The sequence below is a fragment of the Carassius auratus genome, chromosome 43 (assembly GCF_003368295.1).
Source record: "Carassius auratus strain Wakin chromosome 43, ASM336829v1, whole genome shotgun sequence".
Lineage (NCBI taxonomy): Eukaryota > Metazoa > Chordata > Actinopteri > Cypriniformes > Cyprinidae > Carassius > Carassius auratus.
The window spans coordinates 17,007,951-17,030,888 of NC_039285.1; the positions used below are offsets into that span (position 1 = coordinate 17,007,951).

The 22,938-nt window shown below is 37.6% G+C and overlaps 1 protein-coding gene across 1 annotated transcript in view; it reads right to left on the reverse strand.

Moving 5' to 3' along the window:
• Positions 1-12,562: 12,562 nt before the first annotated feature.
• LOC113061811 (synaptotagmin-9-like) overlaps positions 12,563-22,938 on the reverse strand; it is a 42,636-nt gene continuing 32,260 nt past the window's right edge. Inside the window, exons 4-7 of the mRNA XM_026231253.1 lie at positions 20,170-20,290; positions 18,319-18,490; positions 16,981-17,110; positions 12,563-13,198 (exon numbers count right to left, since the gene is read on the reverse strand). Of these exons, the coding sequence (XP_026087038.1) occupies positions 13,130-13,198; positions 16,981-17,110; positions 18,319-18,490; positions 20,170-20,290 (492 nt within the window). The 3' untranslated portion in view covers positions 12,563-13,129. The remainder of the gene's footprint in view (positions 13,199-16,980; positions 17,111-18,318; positions 18,491-20,169; positions 20,291-22,938) is intronic.

Below are 22,938 nucleotides of genomic sequence, written 5' to 3' on the forward strand. Positions count from 1 at the left end.
ACTGAACACATGACTTTTTATTATGAACTAGATGGTCTTCCCAGTGAGTCTCAGTCATCTCTGGCTTTTTAAACTGTAACCTTGAAACATGCATTTCCTGTAAACCTACTTTGAAATAAGTATTGTCAAAAGGTGCTATACTCATACAACATTTAACCATGCAAGTACTGTAGTAATGGTTATTTTTGTTTTTACTATGGGTTTACTGCAAAAGCTGTAGTAAAATCATGGTGATTGTAGTAAAACTATGGTTGATTTTGTTTTTTCTATGGTTTTACTGCAAAAGCTGTAGTAAAATCATGGTTAATGTTCAAAAGACTACAAATAATCCCGAATTATCCACTTTTGATCAAAGCATCTGGTAAATGTTATTGTATTTTTACATGTAATATGAAATAAATGAAAATATTAATAAAGTTGCATCGGTTCTTGAGAGTGGTGTGTATTGTTTTATTATAAACCAGCGGCGGTAGCCGCGGGTGATCCGTAACGATGAGCAAAACGCCGGTGAACCGCGTCCACGCAGAGCGGCCGGGATGTATCGTCTCAGCATCGGCCGGAGAGCATTTCCGATCAGAGGCCGACGTCGCCGAGACATCTTGCCTATTAGCAAACGCTCCCTGAGCGATATCGTCCCGATGGAATTTTGTAGGTCGGCTCGACATCGGCACAACGTATGTGTGCTGTCTGGGATATATATATATATATATATATATATATATATATATATATGAGTGTGCAATAACAACATATATTTCTGTTATTGTGTAGTGTATTTTAAAGTGAATGAAACATAAAATAAACATTAAAATACATTGAACAGTTGTGATAATAATTGTAGCTGAGCACGTCTGTCTCTGGCTCAGTGCCAGTCAAAGCGGGAAAGCAGTGAAAGCTAAAGTTTGAAATTTTGAATTTAGCAGTTGATCACGTGATTTACTGAACGTTCTAATCACACCGGTGTGATCGTACGCTCCAGGGACCAGCCAAGACTGATCACACCGGTGTGATCGTACGTGTCAAAGGGTTAAGGAACGAGACAAAAACCCGATAGACCCGATTGATGAACTAATCAATTCTATTTCCGGCTCAAAACTGCATTGACTGACACAGGTGAATTACTACTAGCAGAACAGAAACTATAGAATATTGTGCATGCGCGACTGAACGAATCACCCCCTGAGATGACATGTTCTTCTGGACTCCCATTAAAGATTTGTTCAAAATGTATTAATCGTTCAAGAACGACACGTCACCAGTGCAAGTACAGTTAACCACTTACTTGACTCAGCTCGTCTTCGTGAGTATTTGAGTGTGTGATTAAAAACTAGCCTAGTTAATGTGCGATCCAATCTAATAAATGTGATTTTAATTCTAGGTGTGCTCTCAAACCCTGGGGCTAAAACCAAAGTGCCCTAACTGAGTTAGTAACTGAATTACTCTACAATAAAAGTAACTCGTTACCAGGGAAAGTAACTATTTGCATTACTGTAAAAAAACAAAAAGTTGCTATATATCAAAAAATTTGTATTTTTGAGTAGTTTTAACAAGTAAGTTGAAATGAGTAGAACAGACAGGTGTTCGTACATAACTTTCGACATTTATTGCACGTCAACAACCAGCAAGAGTTTTATCCTGCACTTCAAGTATTATCTTTGTAAGAAAAGTTTCTTTGGCCACTAGCTTTGTAGATGAGTGTGTCATTGTGAGATGCTTCATTAAATTAGAGTTGCTTGCAGCGGATGTCGACAAAATCTTCGCTCCTGGACATAATGTACACATTATATGCATGTTCTTGCCTGGCTTTGAACACAATGAATTTGAAGTAGTGCTCTCCACCTTGAAAATGCCAACTTTTCATCGGATTGTTCCTGACTCGCCATCTCTGCTGATGCGAATCGCTGTTTAGCTGTTGTGTGTGTGTGGCGCCGCTGGCGCATGTGCTGGCATGTGTGTAAAAACAGTGGCTCTGATTGGCTACCATGAAACACATGACTCTGCCTTAACCAATCATAATCGCTTATCTTGTTATTAACCCATCTCCTCACTGTGTGAGCCAGGGGTGCGTTTGGTTTATACAGTTTATTCAATCAATGCATAGTAACGCACCGCATTTAACATCCAGTAATGTTATCGTCGTTGTAACGACAGGAAAAGTAATTAATTAGATTACCCCGTTACTGAAAAAATAATGTAGTTACCTAACGCCGGTCATAACATATTAACATCATTTCATATATAGAGTTATTTCCTGTTCATTTCCAATCCATTTTAGGACAGTGTGATTAATCGAAATCGTCATAAAATCACGATTTAAGCGTGCACGTTTCTGCGGCCCTGACCTCCCACAGTAGCCTATGCTGTCCGATCCAATCAGAATGCAACGCACCTAGCGCGAGAACAGAACAGATTGGGCATATGCCTACTCCAGGTTCACACACTGTCTGTGATGTGCCTTTTTCCAGAGCCCAAGTTACGGATCAGAGCATTCACACTGCACACGGTAAAAAGCTAGAAATAAAAACGTGCTAAAAATGTATTTATTTCAATTTTTTGCCATACGTCTAGAAATTTTGTCACTGTAGTGATTATTTTGACTTATGTCTATTCTAGAGACATTACAACGTTTTGGTTTCTTTTTGGAAATATGTTTAAAATTCATCCTGAATGCATTTATGACTGTAAAGCATATATGTGTGTGTCAAAATTGTGATTAAAATCAAAATCGCAAAATTGATCATAGAAATCTATCTTTTTTTTTTTGTCCATTTTGCACAGCCCTACTTCATTCAATAAATACAGTTAACAATCTAGCTTCTGAGTAAGTTATTACCCAACAATACCGGGCTCAGTTAATTTTTTTGCAGCCGTGGGCCGTGCAAACATATGTGTTTGGTTGTGTGGGCCGCAAGCTGAAAAAGGTTGCGAACCACTGGTTTACAGAACCTTTCTGTGCTACAAAAGGGAACTCCAAGCTGTGTCCTCTGGAGGGCGCTAGGGGAATGCTGTAAACAAATGAGTGACTGCGGGCATACAAGGGCACCTGTAGAATATGTCATCCTGTTTTTTGTCTTCAAGCCTTGTGTACGGAAGCATATGCTTTTGACTCACGAGAGAGAATGATACGCTCTCTGCATTCGTGGAACTACTAGAGCAGAGGTCTCTAGTTTTTGTCAGAGTTTGCATGAGCGTGTTCGCCAAGCTTAATGCGATGCATTCACGGCGGTTTCTGTTCTTGCCTGACTCTTGAGGGAATTAAGTGTTTGAACAGAGTGTGCTTGGATCTCAGAGGAGAAATAGCCACGCTGAGAGATGTGACTGCATTGAGATTGCCTGATTCTCTTTGAGAATTTAGCTCATCTTAACCACATTTCAGGGTCTCGTGGGTGCCAAGGCAGTTAATCAGGCCGATCACAGGGATTGTAGGCAGAGCATGGAAGATATCTGATGAGTAGTACTTTCTCTTCCAGAATTCCTTTTTGTTTCTATTTGTTTTACAGAATAGGAACTATGTATAATGTGAGTTAACTACATTATCAGTGAGCTCCTGACTTGGTGTAGCAAGTTTTTTGAGTTGTTAGGCTCTTGTTTGAGCCTCATCTGAGCTTCCTCATCCTTTCAGCCCAGGTACGTGTATTTAGGTTAGCATGGTTACTGCTATGCTGAGCAATCTGCTCCTTTGTATTTTTGTTTACAGTTTTTTCAGGTTGTGATGCTCTCTGTGAGCCTCCTTGATCAGCTATTTTTGAGCCTGGTAGCTCCCCTCCCTTTGAGGGTCGCTATGCTGAGATCATAGTCCCTAGTGTTCTCTTAACAGAGCTCTGTGGCTGTTAGGTTGTTAGGCTCTTGTAGGCCTCATTGATGAATCACTCTTCGATTACTCCCCTCACATGAGGGCCTTCGCACCGATTATGACACTTAGGAGTATGGGCTGAGCGTTTTTAGGTTTCCTCTTGTTTTAGTGAGTTGTCCTGCTGAATCCTCCACTTCCTAGAGCTCCGCCAAGGTAGTAATGAGAGTGTAGGCTCTTCTATTTTGAGCCTCACTTACTGACTTTGACACTAGGTTTCCTCTCATTTTAGAGAGTTGTTAAGCTGAGGCCTCTACTCTTAAGAGCTCAAGCTAGGATTGAGCGTGTTATGTTTCCTCTCATTTAAGAGAGTCATTCTGCTGAAGACTCTGCTCTCCATAGGTCTGCTTGTACAGTACTATTGGTAGGTAGCTATCTTTTTGTGAGCCACGCCAACTGTCTTTAGTGCTGAGTGTAGTCAGGTCTCTCATTCTAGAGAGTCGTCATGCTGAGGCCTCCACTCTTAAGAGTTTCTCTAATAGGGTTGAGTGTTAGGCTTCCTCTCATTTTAGAGAATCTTCCTGCTGAGGTTTCTGCTCTTCAGAGCTCCGCTATGGGCAGTGATATGAGTTGTAGACTCTTTCTATGAGCCTCGCTAACTGCCTCTGGTGCTGAGTGTAGCCAGGTCTCCTCTCGTTCTAGAGAGTTGTTATGCTGAGACCTCCACTCTTGAGAGCTCCCCTACCAGGGTTGAGTGTGGTAGGTTTCCTCTCATTTTAGAGAGTCATCCTGCTGAAGCCTACGCTCCCCAGAGCTGATGCTTAGGAAGTTAAGTATACACGCTCAGCTCTGTGTACTTTCTGAAATCCACATAACTGTAAAGTGTGCAAGCTAGGACCTTTGCACACTTTCTAAAATCCACATAAGTGGTCAGTTTGCACACAAAACTCTGCACACCTTCTGGAATCCTGTACGGTAAGTGATACGCATATTAGCTTCGTACCCTTTCTCTGAGTTGGTTAGAACCCGGTACCTTGAGCTCCACTCAACCAGTGTGTTTCTACTAACACACTTTGAAGCATTGCTCCACTCAGCTTTGAGGATTATGGTGAGTGGGGTGCTTCCTTTTGGGCACCTGTTGCTTCCTTTTTGGGCTCCTGTTGGCTTCCTGTCTGTTAGGAGAGTCATTCTGTTGAAGCCTCTGCTCTCCAGAGCTCCGCTTACACAGTACTAAGGAATGCAGGCTCCTTTTTTATGAGGCTCGCTAACTGTCTTTAGCACTGAATGTTGTCAGGCCTCCTCTTGGTTTAGAGAGTCATTATGCTGAGGCCTCCACTCTTAAGAGTTCCCCTACCAGGGTTAAGCATTGTTAGGTTTCTTCTTGTTCAAGAGATTCATCCTGCTGAAGCCTCTGCTCCCCAGAGCTCTGCTTAGGCAGTAATGTGAGCTGTATGCTCTTTCTATTTGAGCCTCAATACCTGCCTCAGGCACTGAGTGTAGCTAGGTCTCCTCTCACTTAGGTAGTCATTATGATGAGACCTCCTCTCTTAGAGTTACAGACACTTGCGGTTGAGTTAATCTATGATGACTGGGGCTTGAGCCTGCTGTAAAGCCTAGCGGTTTCATTAGCAGGGATGCTGTTCCTTAAGTCTTGACTTGGGGAAACAGTTACCTGGACACTCTTCCCTCAGCATGGTGGTGTTGGTATACCATTCCCCTAATGCCCTCCAGAGGACACAGCGTGGAGTTCCATTTTGAAAGGGAACGTCTCAGGTTATGCATGTAACCATGGTTCCCTGAGAATAGGGAATGAGATGCTGCATCTCTGTGCCATGCCTCGGTTACAGGGCTGTGTCTCTTCAGACAAAAAAGAGTTGACCTATTCTACAGGTGCCCTTTTATGCCCGCAGGCGCTCACTTGCTTACATCATAGGCTTCAGCCTGGCAATGACAAGTTCATTGTCATTTTTTCATTCATCCTTCAGACACCAGTCACGCAGACAGCATTCCCCTAGCACCCTCCAGAGGATTTATCAGGGAACCATGGTTACATGTGTAACCTGAGACCTTTATGTGCTACAGAGCACCTTTTTGTGCTACAAAGAACCTTTTGTGCAATGGAAAGTTTCTTTGGATATTAAAGGTTCTTTATGGAACCATGCACCATTCCAAATAACCATTTAAGAACCTTTTTTTAAGTGTAAATTGTTAAAATACATAATGTAATACAAAATAAACAGTATTATTCAGTCTGCCCTGGCTAGCTGTCCATTAATTATAATGATCATTTGTGTTCAGCCGCAAACTTGCGGTGAAAGTGGGCACGCCGGTGCAGGCGCAGATCCAGAATGATTTTTGGTTTGACTGTGAAATAATTCTTGTTAAAACTACAAAGTAATTCAGTCAAGAACTTTGAGTGATTTTCTTTCTTAGCCTACCACTTCATGGCAGGGGGCTGCTTATATTGTGCAAGTTAATGAACTACTGGAACCTTCCTAGACCTGTACACGCCTTATCGTTGCTCTGAGACAAAAAGCAGCTGTTCTTGTGTGAATAAGTAAGTGACTGAGACCTCACTGTGTTCAGTACACAGTTGGGAAAGGAAAAGAAGTGATTGGGCAGCTTACTTTCATAATATAAAATATGTCATACTCACTTAAACACTGTAGGGAACGGCAATCCAGGCACCATCCACTGGAGAGCGTGCCTTCAATGGCAATTTTTAGGAGGCTTCATAGCTATGTGTAGGAAAAAAGATTTTGAGGTAATATGGCACTTGGCGCTGCATTTATAGAGGCTAAGCCTGCCAATCTGACAAGTGCTCAAACACCACTGGCTACTGCAGCACGTTAGCGCAATTCAGTGAGGCTTCAGGAAGTTTTGGAGAAAGGGATTTCACCTAGTATCCTTCGCAATGTCTAGAGACATACTTGAAAGGGAACAAAAGCTAATAATGCCTTTTTTTTGGACAAACAAATGCTTAATATGCCTGAGATATTACAGTTTTTCTCCATTGGTTTGGCTCATTTCTTGAAACAGAAATTACATTCTGAAAATTCTAAGATCATTTGGCAAAACAGTCTTACAGTTCAGCACAACACTATAGCTCACTTGCAAAATCTAATATATCTCCCAAAACTGTTCACTCATGCTTCAAAACTAAATTCCTTTCCCATGTAAAGAGTCAGTGCCACGAAAATGGCAAAGATCCTTCTCAATTGCTTTGGCTCATTTCTTGAAGCAGACCGGACATTCTCAACACTCTTGGTGCTTTTGCCAAAATAATGTGGATGGCTCGGCACAACACCATGGTTCACCTGCAAAAGCTCATATCTCTCCCAAAACAATTCACTCATGTGTCAAAACTAAATTTCCTTGTCATTTAAACAGTCAGTGCCCCCAAAATACTTCGTCCCTTTGGCATTGTGTAAGCACTGCAAGTCAAAATGATTAGATGTTTTGTCACTATAGCAGAGGACCATTGAAATATCCCTCATGTCCACCTTTCAGTCTTAGCTCAGTCCTTTATTGACAATGGTTACTGTACAGTTTTTGTATAGCTAACAGAATACAATTTTGTATAAAACTGAAAAAAAAAGAAAAAGGATTTTAGGGTAAGAGTAGCCTCTTAGGTTTAACAGCACACATTGCACTCATACTGCCAAGGAAACTGTAACCATTATCATTCACACACATAGTAACTTTCATACATCAGAGTAAAAAGAAAATGTATACAGCATAATATACTTTATAATATGAACACAAACAAAAAAACAATGAAAATGATATGCAGCCTACAGTGCTGTAAATAATGCTTGAGTTTCACAACTAACAGTTCTTCACTGGTCGCTATCCTCACCCTCCCTCTCCTGGCCACCGTCCTCACCCTGCTGGCCATCTACACGCTGCTGTCTGTCTGGCCATAGATCGTCCACATCACAGCGTATATTGTACCTTGCGATGCAACGAGGGAAGAAACGGCGCGCATGTCGCAACCATCCCCTAGACTGATCTCCTGTAATATCCTCACACGCAGCATCCATTGCATGGAGCAGGGACCTCTGATCTTGAGCCCGATGCTCATACACTCTCCACCTCCAAGCGGAGAAAAACTCCTCAATAGGATTGAGGAAAGGAGAGTAAGGTGCTAGGAACACTATGACCATCCTTGAATGAGTAGTGAACCAGGCCCTGATGAGCGGGCCACGGTGGAAATTCACATTGTCCTATACAATAACGTAACATAACATATAGTGGTAGGTGAGGCCCTACAAGACCTCTCTCATTTTCAGGGATCAAATCAAAATGAAGGCGGTCCAAGAAGATGAGGAGCTTCTGTGTATTGTATGGGCCAAGACTGGGGATGTGAGCGGCCACACAATTCTCAGATATGGCAGCACACATCGTTAAATGTGTTTTTGCCCCCTCACTGGCCTGGGACATCCACCGTGGCCCGGTGGCCAATAATATTACAGCCACGTCTTCGGCACATGGCCAGGTTGAAGCCAGCTTCATCCACAAACACGAGGATGTGAGGGGTCTCATTTCCTTCCAATGCCATCATTCTCTACAATAGCGTAAAAAAAGAAAACGAGTCATATACTACAGTTACAGACAATTACATAGGAATGTTCTATGTTCTCCACAAGTTCAATATACTACTGGCCACTACTCTAGTGGTTCCAAACCTGGGGTACATGTACTCCTATGCAGAGGTACTACGGGGGTATTTGACAGAAAGGAGAGGGGGAACATCATCAATGACTAATGAAATTTTACAGTAAAATCCACAGTATTAGATAGATTTACATGAGTGGCACTAATTGCAGCTAGTTCACCTTTTTTCATATTGTATGTTATATTCTTCAAAATAAGGATTATAATGATCATTGCATCGTACAGTAAGCTGCAGTTTTTAGGCAAAATGTTGAAGTCAGATAAAACAAATACTTTCAAACCTGGATTACCTGGATACACAAATCAGGTAAAGTGGGTACTGAAGCCAAAAAAGTTTGGGAACCACTGCTTAATTGTAAAAAGGTTTTAATGATGGACAACCAGTAACTGACTTACATGTACATACTGGTACCGCAGCTCTTTCACTCTATCAGAGTTCCTCTCAAATGGTACCCTGTAAATTTGCTTCATTGTCATCTGATGCTTCTTCAATATCCGGTCTATTGTGGAGATGCTTATAGAGTTGACATTTTGGAATATGGCATTGCCTTGTAGGATTGCAGTGCGGATAGGTCTCATTGTGATGGCATTATTTGCTAGCACCATGTTACAGATCTCTTGTTCTTGTTGTTCATTGATAAGTTTCCCTCTGCCACCCGTGTAAGGTTGTCGTCTAATCCTAGACATAGAATTCAAAGGACAACACTTAATGTATACCTTGTGTATTCCTTACAGAATGAGTTACATATATGTAATTGTATTGTTTTACTTACAGTTTTTCTCAGTCGCTTTGGTACATTTCTTGAATCAAACTCACAATTTGCAAAACATAAAGTGCATTTCTCAAAACAACCCGTACAAATAGCAAATCACCATGAATTACCTGCAAAAGCCAGTCTCCTGCTCAAAATCCTTAGTTCATCTCTCAAAAGTAAATAGCTGTGTCAATGAACATATCAGTGCCATCAGAATGACAAGTCCTTGTGTCATAGTGTACGGATAAGACAGTCAAATTGCTTAGTCATGTTGTCAATATAACAGTTTACTCTGGAGGGATGATCTGATGTAAACTACTGTATTGAACAATATGCCATATGCTTATGTATGCCATATCCATTTCAAACGTACACATTTACACATTACTGTATGTGGGATATTGACTGAAAGAGACTGGATAGAATTCCCAGTTACACTTTTACAAAGTCTGACCAAAAAAAAAAAACCTTTACAATGTCATTGTGATATAGAAAAGGAAAAACAAATATGGACACAAATATGAAAATAAGTCCATTTTCAGAATGTGTAACTCTTGTGTTGTCCTCTGTCTATACAGTATAAGCTTTTCAACTGAAGATTCATGAGATGAACCTTTGAGCTATTTCAGAGAAAGGGTTTATCATTGGTTTATCATCTACATTCTCTTCATAAGTCAAGATTCACTTGGACAATTCATGCCAAATGTACAAAAAGTCTAATAATAATGTGTAAAAATAAATATAAAAAGTGTGCTAGGCAGTTTTTGACAACTAGATTAACCATTTTGCATTTAATGACTTATATGATGAACTACAGACTAGATGTTTTGAAGGGTAAGACTGTTGCACAGAAAACTATGCAATACGTTTTGAGCAACATGACATGAGCAACTGATAATGTAGGAAACTGCCGATAAACATGCATAATCAATTGCATGAATGTACAAAAGCAATCGCAACTTGTTCAAAAGAATGAGAAACTGGTTTTATGATGTGTATAAATGACTAGATGTGGAGGTTGTACAAGTAGTTTTGAGAATTTCATTTCTGTTTTGAAAAATGCACCAAAGTGACTGAGAAAAACTGTAAAGTAACTTTACCACAATTCTAATGCATCACTGCACAGTGACTGGAATACTACTGTAAACTGTATCATCATCAATACTGTAGAAAATAAACTATTCCATAGTTTATGGAATAGTTCCATAGTTTATTTTCTCCAATGTTTTTCTTGTCATTTTTAGTATCATAACATCCCAGGCCTATCACACTCACACTAAATGAATAGGTAAATGTGTAAATAAATATATTTCTTGCTCTATGCACAGTGTCCTGTCCTATACAACATATAATTCCATCATTGACTGACTACATACCTGTTTTCTCTGCGAAAGGTTTGGATGATGGAGGAGACTGTAGAGCGAGGCAAATTAGGCTGCACTCGGTGACCAGCTTCCGCCATTGTGAGGCCATGGTTGATGACATGGTCTATAATTGTGGCCCGATTTTTTTCCGGGACAGCCTGGTGTCTTCGTGCTCCTCGGCCTCTTCCCCCTATTCCACCACCACGCACCCTTACTCCTTCTCCTCCTACTTTTCCCCCTATTCCACCACCACGCACCCATACTCCTCCTCCTCCTCCTCCTCCTCTTCTTCTTCCTCCTTTTCCTCTTCCTCCTCCTCGTCCTACTCCTCCACCTCCTCTTCCTCGAGCAGGCAGTTGCCCTTGTTCATTTACTTGGCCAGGTGCCTCCATGTTCAGACATTGTACTGGTCCTGCATGGTCAAGCTCTTTACATACATTTTTGGCAGCATTCACAGTCATGGACAGCACCTGTCAGGTACCTAAACATACTGTTTGATTGGTCATCTGAGACGTGTGAAACTCCTCCTTCGTTAGTCAAGTTCTAGTTTCACCTGACTGTCAATTGCTGTAATAAATTTATCAAATGTTCCAAGGGATTCATATATCGTATTCATGGTATTATGTTCTTGACTAATTTTGACAATTGAACAGACTATTGTGCATGTGATGACTTACACAATGAAATGATGCTGACTCATTTTGGAGCGAACAACCATTAGACTGAGAATCAACAATCAGTTTAGATCAACAAGATCTATTCACTTGCAAATTGTGCTAAATGTAGGCTACCTCATTTGCAAAGATGTACTGAGACATTGAGACATGTACTAAGACATTTGCAAATTGATGAAATTAATGAGAAATTCCATTCTGTTGTGAACAATTGCCAAGTGGTTTGGAGGTTTGTCCATGTTGTTTTGAGAATGTAATTTCTGTTTCAAGAAATGAGCCAAACTAATGGAGAAAAACTGTAAGTAGGGATGACCTCCAATTTTGAAAACAATTCAGCATAAGGGATAAGGTGCTGATGCATAGGTTTTTGTTCTATACTGCTTTTTTTGTGTCTGAACCAGAACCAGAACCAGAACAGGAACCAGATATATCTCATGAAAGCAAGTCCTCTGGACTCTGACAGGAACAAATGGAGTGTGATTGGCGACAAAGCAAACAGATCAGTGAATGCCTAAATCAATTTTCATGAATCAGAGCCATCTGACATGAGTTGCACCATCCCTGTGACACTTAACACAGCAATTTCAACACGTCTGTTGCTTTGTTTATAATGAGCATACTTGTTTAGAGCTGTATGAGAACAAAATAATTTCTGTCAAACTCAGAATGGGAAAATTAGTCTCTGGAGTCATTACAGCAAAAACTTTTTTTTTTTTTTTCTTTTTTTTTTTTTTTTTTAACAACTGTTGTTCAAAGTAAAGTCTTTTTTATCTTAATTCAAAATTCATTGTCAATGAATGTTGTTAAAATATTTACATTCATAAACTGATATAGTGTACAATACATTATATGTGGTTTTACTAAAAAACAAACGCACACACATACACACACACACACACACATATATATATATATATATAATTATTTCCCCCCTTGTTTTTAATCTTAGAAAAAATAAATAAAGAGAAGATGTTTGCTAATTGTCTTAAATAAAATAACATATAATAAACTCAAATACATTATATAAAGTACTGGGCAAAATCTTATAGACACATACATACACAATCTTTAAAATGGTAATCTTTTGCATTAAGTCAGCCAGTGATTATATATTATATGAAAAAAAAAAGATCCAAAATGCCTAAATCCATGATATGTGACATCTTATTCAAGTAAGGTAAGTGCAAGGAAGTATTAAACTAAATCTAAAGATGAGAAAATGTATCCATTACACCCCTAAAATGCAGAGTGATATCAATAATTGAGAAACGCTTCATTTAAACCAGATTGGTTTTGTAAAAAATAGATGTTTAATAACATGAGAAATAACAGTTTACTTTTGCAAAGTCTGTAAACAATTCATCACCATGACGCTTTATGACAAGATCCACAGTATTTCAAACAAGAAACAGAGAACATCTTTACCACACCGAAAAACACACTCATGCACTGTGAGAGGGTATAAATTAAAAAAGGAAAATTGACATTCTATCCTCAAGAGCACTAACACACTGACATTCCATGTAAAAACACACATTGAGAATGATTTAGAAAACATTTACTTGGAATTAAAACATTGAGAACAACAAAAACTCTTTCCCACTTTTCCCCACTACATTTTCTTTTCCAATTCACCATGATTAGCACAAAATAATCGTGCAGTATGTGACCACTCAACATGCAGCTGAAACAATCATGTATCCCAATGCAGTGGAAGGGTTTCCAGGTGCACAGGTAGAAAAAAAAATGGCACACTATTCCCTTTGTTGTCAGGAACAGCCAACTGGAGCTCCTGGCTTCTGGATCCCAGGACAGAAAATCTTGTGCATGTATTTTCTTCTCTTGTTGGTCTAAAGATGAGAACTCAGGCTATGGTGATGGAGGCGCCTTTAGGGAATTACAGGAACCTCCCTGGCTTCCCCCTCCAGTACTGTGATACTGCAGAGAGTGGAGGAGAACAAATCACGAGTCATATTAGCTCACTCAAAACTTGTTATGATTATGAAAACAATCCATGGCAGAAATTAACACATTTAAGAAGTAAAAAGCTACAATATGTGACCATGTGTCATATGTGAACTGTAAGAGTGATAAATAATAATGATAATGATGATTATAATAATAATAATAATAATAATAATAACTATGCACCCATTTGTAAGGGAGCTTGTAAATTAATTTCTCTATCTAATGGTGTCACATCACATGCTAAAAGAACGAACTATAGGTTAAAGTATTTTATACAGTCTATGGTTAAAGCTTATGGGGCAGTCACGTGATGAAAGAACGACTCAAACCAGAAGACTTATCATATAAGAGGTAGGGTGAGCTAATCATAGACTGAAGACCCAAGTAAACAATGAATGAACCTTTTCCGTTTCTTATAGCATTATAGTTTTGTATTGTTTGTGGTGTGATAAATGTTTGCGTAAATGCTAGTAGAAGTGTTAGGGTAGTAACATGTAACATTTTAATAATATTTTGATAAAATGAATGAAATGACTCAAAAAAAAAAAGATTCTGTAAATTTTGCTCATCGAGACACAAAGGTCTTACTCGGTAAAATGATGGGAACTTCCCATCACTACTATATGCAGCTTTTGTGAATATAAAGCCTACCTTCTTTGAATTGATTGGTTATCTCAAATATTTTTGGATATTGATGAGTGGTGACGAGGAAACAATTCTGAGGTCCAGACCTTGGTGACCTCATAGCTGGCTAAGGCTTTGGTCTACTAGTACAGTATGGAATTTACTCCGTCTCTTCCATTCAGCTTTTTACCTTTTGTCATTATAAAAAAATCATGTGATAGCAAACAAGCTATTACAGATATAAATCAATGGTCCTAAACCAGACCTTTTAATTTATTTATTATTTTTGTTCTAATATGTGAGATATAAAGTGGAAGTTTGTTTTGTTCGTTTTTTTGGGTGGGCGGAGAGTGTTAAAAAAAAGTTAGCCTATAGGCAACAAATACACAAAAACAGGATCTCTCAGTACTCTTCACCTCAGCCTTCAAAACCATCTGCTGTGAAAGAAAATTATTTGTTCTGGCTCCCTGCAGTGCCACAAACAGAGTATGTGCACAGTGTGATTTTGACTGGAACGAGGAGTGGATTTTTTAAAAGTCGGAGCATCATGGTTTTCTCTCGCTCCAAGAGTGCTCCACCACTGCTCCATCATGAGTGCAATTCATGCCAATGATCCGTAATATAACAACATACTTATTTAGCTTGATAGAGAAGGATCACTCAAATTAGAAATAATGTGAAGGCTATGTTATGTTATTTTTCCCTCAAACTAAATTTGCACTGCAAAAATCAGTAATTATACCTTTCAATGCTGATGACCATGTCATGAAGTAAGAAAAAACTTTGCACACTAGTGTTCCAATAAGCCACTTTAAACTATCCTGTTATTTAGTTTATTATTATTATTATTATTATTATTATATATATATATATTTTTTTTTTTATTAATATACGTTATGAACAAAACTGTGCCATTTTAAACATACTGAAATACTTTAGACACTGAGCAAAGGTGGAGCGGTGTTTCTAATCAGTGGAGGAAGGAGCAGGAAATGGTGAACCCGGAGTGGAGCTAGAGCGGAGTGATTATTAAACGTTCAGAGTGTGGAGGGGAAATTGTTGATGCTCCACTCCGCTCACATACTTCTGCCACAAATGATAGAGTTACATATATATACAGTGGAAGTTTTCTTTAAATAAAGTCCTTAAACAGTGAGCTTTCAGAGAATTTTGATTTTCAGAGAAATTTGGACCTTTTAAAGTAAGTTATGTTTAAGCGTTTCCTCATGTGAATCAGAATTCCTTCTCAAAAGAAAATAATAATAATAATAATAATAATAACAGATGAAGAGTCTTTAATAATGTGAATGTTTTTTTGTTTTTTTTCTTCTTTCCCTGCAGAAGGAGTAGTACCTTGACTCAGCTGTCCAGGGAAATGTTCTTTAAAATAGGTCAGATTTGCTTCAAACCATCAGAGCAACCCAGCCATGTCATGTGTGTTTGAGATCTCTGTATTATTTGTTCTAAATAATTCTAAACTATTTTTTTTTTTTTTTTTTTTTTTTTTTTTTTTTTTTTTTTTTGAAGTCAAATTCCAGGCTTACAAATAAAAAAATTAATTAGTTATAGTTACTCACTACTTGTTCCAAAAAGTAACTGAGCTAGTAACTGAATTACTCTATAATAAAAGTAACTCGTTACCAGGTAAAGTAACTATTTGCGTTACTGTAAAAAAAAAAAAAAAAAAAAAAAAAAAAAAAAAGTTGCTATATGTCAAATATATATATATTTTTTTTTTTTGCAGTTTTCACAAGTCGGTTGAAATGAGTAGAACAGACAGGTGTTCGTACACAACTTTCGATATTTATTGCATGTCAAAAGACAGCAAGAGATTTATCCTGAACTTCAAGTATTATCTTTGTAAGAAAAGTGTTGTGGGCCACTAGCTTTGTAGATGCGTGTGTCACACATTGCATGTACACATTTCATGCACATTCTTGCCTTTGACCACAATGAATTTGAAGTAGCGCTTATATCTCCACCTTGAAAATGCCATTTTCATCGGATTGATCCTGACTGGCCATTTCTGCTGCTGCTGCGAATCTGTGTAGCTGTTGCATGTGTGTTTGTGTGTGTGTGTGTGTGTGTGTTTGGCGCCGCTGGCGCGTGTGACGGCATGTGTGTAAAAACACTGACTCTGATTGGCTACCATGAAACATATGACTCGGCCTTACCGAATCATAATCGATTATCTTGTTTTTAACCCACCTCCACACTCGCTGTGTGAGCCAGGGTTGCCTTCGGATTGCATAGTTTATTAAATCAATGCATAGTAATGTACCGCATTTAACTTTCAGTAATGGTAACGGCGTTGTAACGATGGGAAAAGTAATTAGTTAGATTACCCCGTTACTGAAAAAATAACGTTGTTACATAACGCCGTTCTTTTAAACGCCGTTATTCCAAACACTGCAAATAAACACCAATTATATTTATAATTTTCCTTCTCAAGATCAGCAGTACTCACGGTTTATATGTTGGCAGATTAAAATTAATTCTGAAGAAGTGTTTCATAAATAATAAAGAAAGTTCACTCTACGAGTGCTGATTGACAATTAGTCAAGATACCTGCTGTTAACAAAAAGACATCACCGAACAGACAAAAATAAAAGAAAAAGACAAGCGGACACACAAGGATTACAGACAGCTTTAGATAACTGCAAATATGAGGATGGTTGAAACATCTGTAAAACATTATTACCATGCTCATTTTTTTTATAAAGTAGTATGTTAGCAAATCTTCAGATTTCACATTCAGCCATGATGATCAATCAGCATGAACAAAGGTTTAGTGATAAGCTGATGTAATTGTTGAAATGACAGTCTGAAAAAAATATTTCTGTAAACATATAAACTATAATACTGCAAACAAGAATACACTCAGTGAAAGAGAATGGCCATATAGTACATGCTTGGTTTTGAAAGATCTCTATTATCTTATATATACTAAACAAAAGTGATTCAAACAGAATGTCAAACAAATCACTGTTTTAATCACTTTTTTTAAGCTGAAGTGTTATATTTGGGACATTAAGTTTCATGCCTTATGTATTAGACCTGTTGCCCACGAGAAACTATTAAATCTGTCCTGAATTAACTTTTGAAAGAGAATGTCCATGTGTTCTTACCTCTATGAGAGGGTGCCAATGTGCGATGGGTTTTCGTGGGTATGTCAACATTTCATTCCAGTGTTCTCTTCCCAAACCCTCAGCATCATTCCCTACTCGGCACACGCCAATGACCTCATTGTGACCAACACTGTGAAAGAGAGAGCAATATACTGTGTTTACTTCATAATACTACTTTTTGCCGAATCGTTGCTGTAAAAATTCTGTCTGTATTATATATCTCCACTGCCCCTTCTATTTGGCTCACATACTGTATGTCTTCATTAAGTGTGAATCACAAATGTGTGTATATGTTGTGTTTTTTTTTTTAAATAGTTTAGATTATTTTAAGAGGAACTCAAAAAATTCATTAGACTGTTATTTGTTTAATATATAAAATGTTTTAATTTTAACAAATAAAAGTTACTTTCAAAGTAGCTCCAACTTCCATGTAAAGTGTAAAGATCAAGGGAATTTTTTGAATGCTGTTACTACAGAAGACTATTTTAACTTATCTCTCAGTTAACAAATAATCCAATGATAAACTGCCTTTAACTGTCATTTTGCATTATTGACACACTGTTCTCCTAATGAATGTTGTTCAGTTGCTTTGACGCAATGTATTTAGTTTAAAGCGCTATATAAATAAAGGTGACTTGACTTGACAATAATGTACAGTATTTGAAAAATTATGTGTTTTTGAACATTAAAGCATGTCAAAATATTATTTTACACCAAATACACAAAATAATGAAGTTCACAAGCATAAGCTACATCCTTACATTTTGTAAGTTTTAGCTTTGCTTACTAACCTTGTCCATGTAAAGTTATTTCCATGAATAACGTCTCAGTATTAAACAACCCAAACAATGCTACACTTACCAATAAATAAATGTAAAAAGTGAATGGGAACAAAGAGAATATTCTAATTTGCAAATAAATTTCTGCCTTTAAATGATATTCCTAAATGTCACAAATCACATTTGACACTTTAAAGAGGAATAATCTTTAGAATATTTTTTGAAGGTGATAATATATATATATATATGTATATATATATATATATATATATATATAAGAAAGTCACGTCCCATAGAGTTCCATTGTAAGTGTCTTCTGTAAATGTCATTATGAAGGATGAGTCAAAATTAATGTCTGGTAATCCACTGGATTTAACATATGATTTGCACAGAGCTGAACTTGTTTTGACACCGGAACATTGCTTAAAAATCAGAAAGAAAAAAGGAAAGAAAAAGAAGACATTCCAAGAAAGCGATCATATTTAATTTCAATAGTTGCCTTATACCATTTGTCTGTAATGGGCAGATAGGACAGAAAAGACATTTAGGAGACTCTCACCGGTCATAGTCCATAACAGCTACGAGAAGGCTGATTTGGTCAATGTTCTCTGGAGGGACATCAAACACTATGGCCTCATTGTACACAGGGTTCAATGTGTTCCTCTTGGTAGAGGTTTTTCTTTTCTTCAGTCTCCGTCCATCACACATCAGAGAAACTTTTACATAAGGATCTAAGAAAAGAGTCCATGTGAGTAGAGAAAATATGTAATGTTATCCTTAAAAAAAAATATATATATATATATATATGCCTTTTCCAGGTGTGCAGTATTCAGTAAAAGTAGAACTGTGTGAGAATGTTGTTGTTTAGACTTAAAATCTATTCGAAAATTTGCTTCAACATTTGTGGAGATATTAACTCCAGGGTGTGAGCGGATGTTCAGTGCTCATGAAACCGCAGAGAGCAGATGTACCTCAGCCAGTTCTTCTGGAATTTACTGCTGCCCCTTATGTCTAAATAGCTGTTAGGCATGAGATAGCGTGTGTTCGGGGTAAATCTAATGGGCTATCTTTGATCTCATTAATCTGTTATTTGTTCCAGAGCAAATAGTTTTTGCTGAAGGCAAAGTCTCATAACAATATATATTATGCCTTTGTACTTTTGAATGATTTGCCTAGCAAATTTTATGATGGCTGTTGTTGTTGTATATTAAATATTATTATTCAAAAAAATAATATTTAATACAAATAATAGTAGTATTTAATAGTGGCATTTAGTGTTGAGAAAAGATAATTTGTTACATTATTCTGCCATTAGATGGCTGCAAGCGACTGTTTTATTTGTGAGTCAGCAGTTAAGACTTCTATATTGAAGGAGACTGAAACAGGGTTGTAAACAAGGAAGTTATTTTTTCTTTCAACAACACCTTGTAAGATGCAGCCAACAAATGAACTGAGCAGTGCTGTCATCAGAAATCACTATTAACAGATTGAAATACAAAGATATCACTTTCCTCAGTGCACATTCAAAGTAATGTTTTATGTTGAATAAGAGATTGAGCTGAAGAATGAATGCTGTATCAGATGCAGCTAATCACACTCACTCAGTCCACCTGTCTCTCATTATACTCTATTCTAAATAACACAGTGATTTTTTAATACAGTAATACAATAAGCTTTCAATGAAGCAAATCAATGTTCCACCGTTATTAGTTCTAGAGTGACATTTTCAAATTGGTAACAGAGGCTTGGGCTCAGCTGTTAAACTGACAAACTGAGATTTGAATCCACGTCAGAAAGAAATTAGTTCCATGCAAAGGAGGGTTTTTGGGACACTCCATTGTTGTCTTTTTTATATTTACACACTTGTGCCAACAAACTGTTCAAATAAATTAGATATCACACTCTAAGCTGTGCAATATGGCTGTATATCAGCACGCTGTGTATTACCTATAACCAAATACATCATTATGATCATTTAAGACCATAACCTTGTATCAATTATTGTAGTATTGAACACAAATTCAAGGAATGACCAGAGATGGCAAATGTACACACATCCTTCACTCAAGCAGAAGTACCAATACTCATTTTTAAAAAGACTATGGTAAAAGTTGAAGTACTGACGACACTTTTTCACTCAATTTAAAGTTAAGAAGTATGCTCTGGCATGCACTTTAGTAAAGAATAGCCATTACTACTGCCTGTTTTAGTGTCTTGCTGGTAACTGTACCTCACAACATATTATTACATTAATACAAAAGAGCTTCCATTACACCAGCTTAAAACTTTATCTAGCCTCTTACATATCATACCATTAGCTGCAAATTCATACATTCTGTTAAGGAGGAAAGAAAGAAAGGTAATATGTAATTTCTAACTGTAGTTTAATAGAATCTGAATCTGCAAATACCTGAAGCTCCAGTGATGTCCATGGCTTTCAGATTTCGTGCTTTGATCATGGTGATCGTCAGTCGTCCGGCAGTGGGCAGATAGCATAGAGAAAACATCAAATCCCCCAGATCCACATTGTCCTGGCAACAGAAACAAGATTCATTTTATCACATTTACTATTCTACCTGTACAATAAACACTTTCATTCATATCAATGACCGTTTGATTCAGTTATTTATTCATGCATTTGTTCATTTATTCACTCATTTACTCGATTTTCATTGAAAATCGTGCAGACCATGGTAAATATAGATTACATGGAGTTCACCAAGGAAGTAGCCGCCACGTTTTTATCATTTTTTCATGGCACTTTGCATAATATCAGAACAACACTTACGTCAGCAGCGTTAAAAAGTAACAGCCTCATTATCACTTGCTCTGGAAATAACTCAGCCGAGAATGTGAGATGTGCTTCTCTATATAACACCTATTCTTTTGAACTTCAGTGAATCATGGCTTACCTCCAGTCTGTTAAAAAATGAGGATTTAACTGATGAGATTCATCTACACCTGACCATCAGTTCACTGCATTATGAACTTCACCAACATAGTTTAGATTGACAGAACCCAGAAATTGCAGAAAAGAGATGTTATGCTGATTGGTGTATCAAAGTAATTCAAAACTGCCTGATATAAAGAAGGACAGTTGGTTATTAAGCAAAGATAAATTGATTTTTATTTTGAAATGTGTGAGTATTATTGCTGTGGTAAATTGAATGTTAAAAATTATGTTACATTTTACATGCCATTTAAGGCAATAACAGACCACAGTAATAGACCACTGTGAGAATAAATGAATGGATGGATGGATGGATGAATGAATGGACATAATGAATGAATAAACGCATAAGCCATGTTGAGCAAACATGCAGAAAACAAAAATGTATGCAATCAGAATTGCATTCAATCGAAAGTACAGATTATTTAATAGAGAACACACAACTAGGGCGGACACTTTTGTGAAAAAATCATTTTAGATTTTTAAGACATAAGTGTTCATCAAATCTATTGTAAAATTGATTTTCCATGTAAAAAAAAAAAAAAAAACGTTTCCTTTTTGAACGTCAAATAACGGACGAACGTAACGAGAGCGCTGGAAACGCACAAGTCAGCAGTATTTCTTATTTAAAAATATATATGCAGAGGGGACGGCTGGCATAACAAAAGAAAAACATCACTGCAGGTTTCAACCCAGCTGCATTTATGATTTAAGCAATTCAAAAATCTCCAAGATTACTTTGAATAATGATTCAATCCATTTCAAACAACTGTTCAAAGAAATTAAACTTTAAATGGGCTTGAGAACAGGCCATGTGTGTTTTTTTATTTTATTTTATTGAACGTAACTGACACTTAGGCTAGGCGGCACTAGGCAGGCATAATTAAAGGCTATGGCCATTACAAATTTATTGGATAGGAAAACAAGTCGATCAACATTTTCGGGGTCCAGAGCAGAGCGTTTTTTATTCACTAATGTCCAGCTGTTGAGAAGACGCGCTCCCAGGGATACTCAGGTACAGCTGCGCAAGGTGGGGGTATTAATGTCAATTTTCCATCCCAAAAGCCGGTCGCTGTCAGCTTGCAATGGTACTTTTCATAACTCAGAATCTCCTGTAACTAGATTTGCGAATGAGGCGAATGAGGCGAATTCGCGTCTACCGCACCGCGAGACCTCAGACGCACATAAAGGCGTCTACATTGACTTAATATTGAAATCATTCTCGCCAGACACTGCACTTTTCTAATTCTTTATTTTCTTTTTCTGCTTGTTTGTGAGTTTTGTTACATCTTTATTTTTTAATTGTTTAAAGGGGGGGGGGGTGAAATGCTATTTCATGCATACTGAGTTTTTTACACTGTTAAAGAGTTGGATTCCCATGCTAAACATGGACAAAGTTTCAAAAATTAAGTTGTACGTTTGAAGGAGTATTTTTGTTCCAAAAATACTCCTTCCGGTTTGTCACAAGTTTCGGAAAGTTTTTTTCGAGTATGGCTCTGTGTGACATTAGATGGAGCGGAATTTCCTTATATGGGTCCTAAGGGCACTTCTCCAGGAAGAGCGTGCGCTCCCGTGGGGCAGAGCAGAGACATTCACTGATCAGAGCGAGAGCGAAATGTCACAAAAGAAGTGTGTTTTTGGTTGCCAGGGCAAGACAACCCTGCACAGATTACAAAAAAAAAAAAACAGCATTAAGGGACCAGTGGATGGAGTTTATTTTTACAGAGCATCAACGGAGTTGTGCAAGTGTTTTTGTTTGTTCCCTGCATTTGGAAGATGCTTGTTTTACAAACGAGGCCCAGTTTGACGCTGGATTTGCATATCTTTTATTTGTTAAGGATAATGCAGTTTCAACGAAAAAGGTCACGATCGTGTGTTGGAACTGCAGGCGGTGAGTAAAACTGCTTCAAATATCTCTGTGTTGTTAACTTAGCTATCAGCGCGTAAGCACATCAAGTTAACAACATGCGATGTTGTCATCAAACTGCACTTTCCACATGTAAAAAAAAAAAAAAAAAGACGACATAAAGTGTAACTTAGTCATTTTCCAAAACCGCTAAGCAAATATATACAGCTTCAATACATACTACTTAGAGACGTCCTGCTGTAGTCGTTGCTGCTGCTCTTGTTAAATTTCAGCCTCTGGACTCTGATTCTGGATCATAAATATACGGCTGAATCTGACTGTTAGCCATGGTTTGTTTTGGATGATGTTTTTTTTCCTCATGG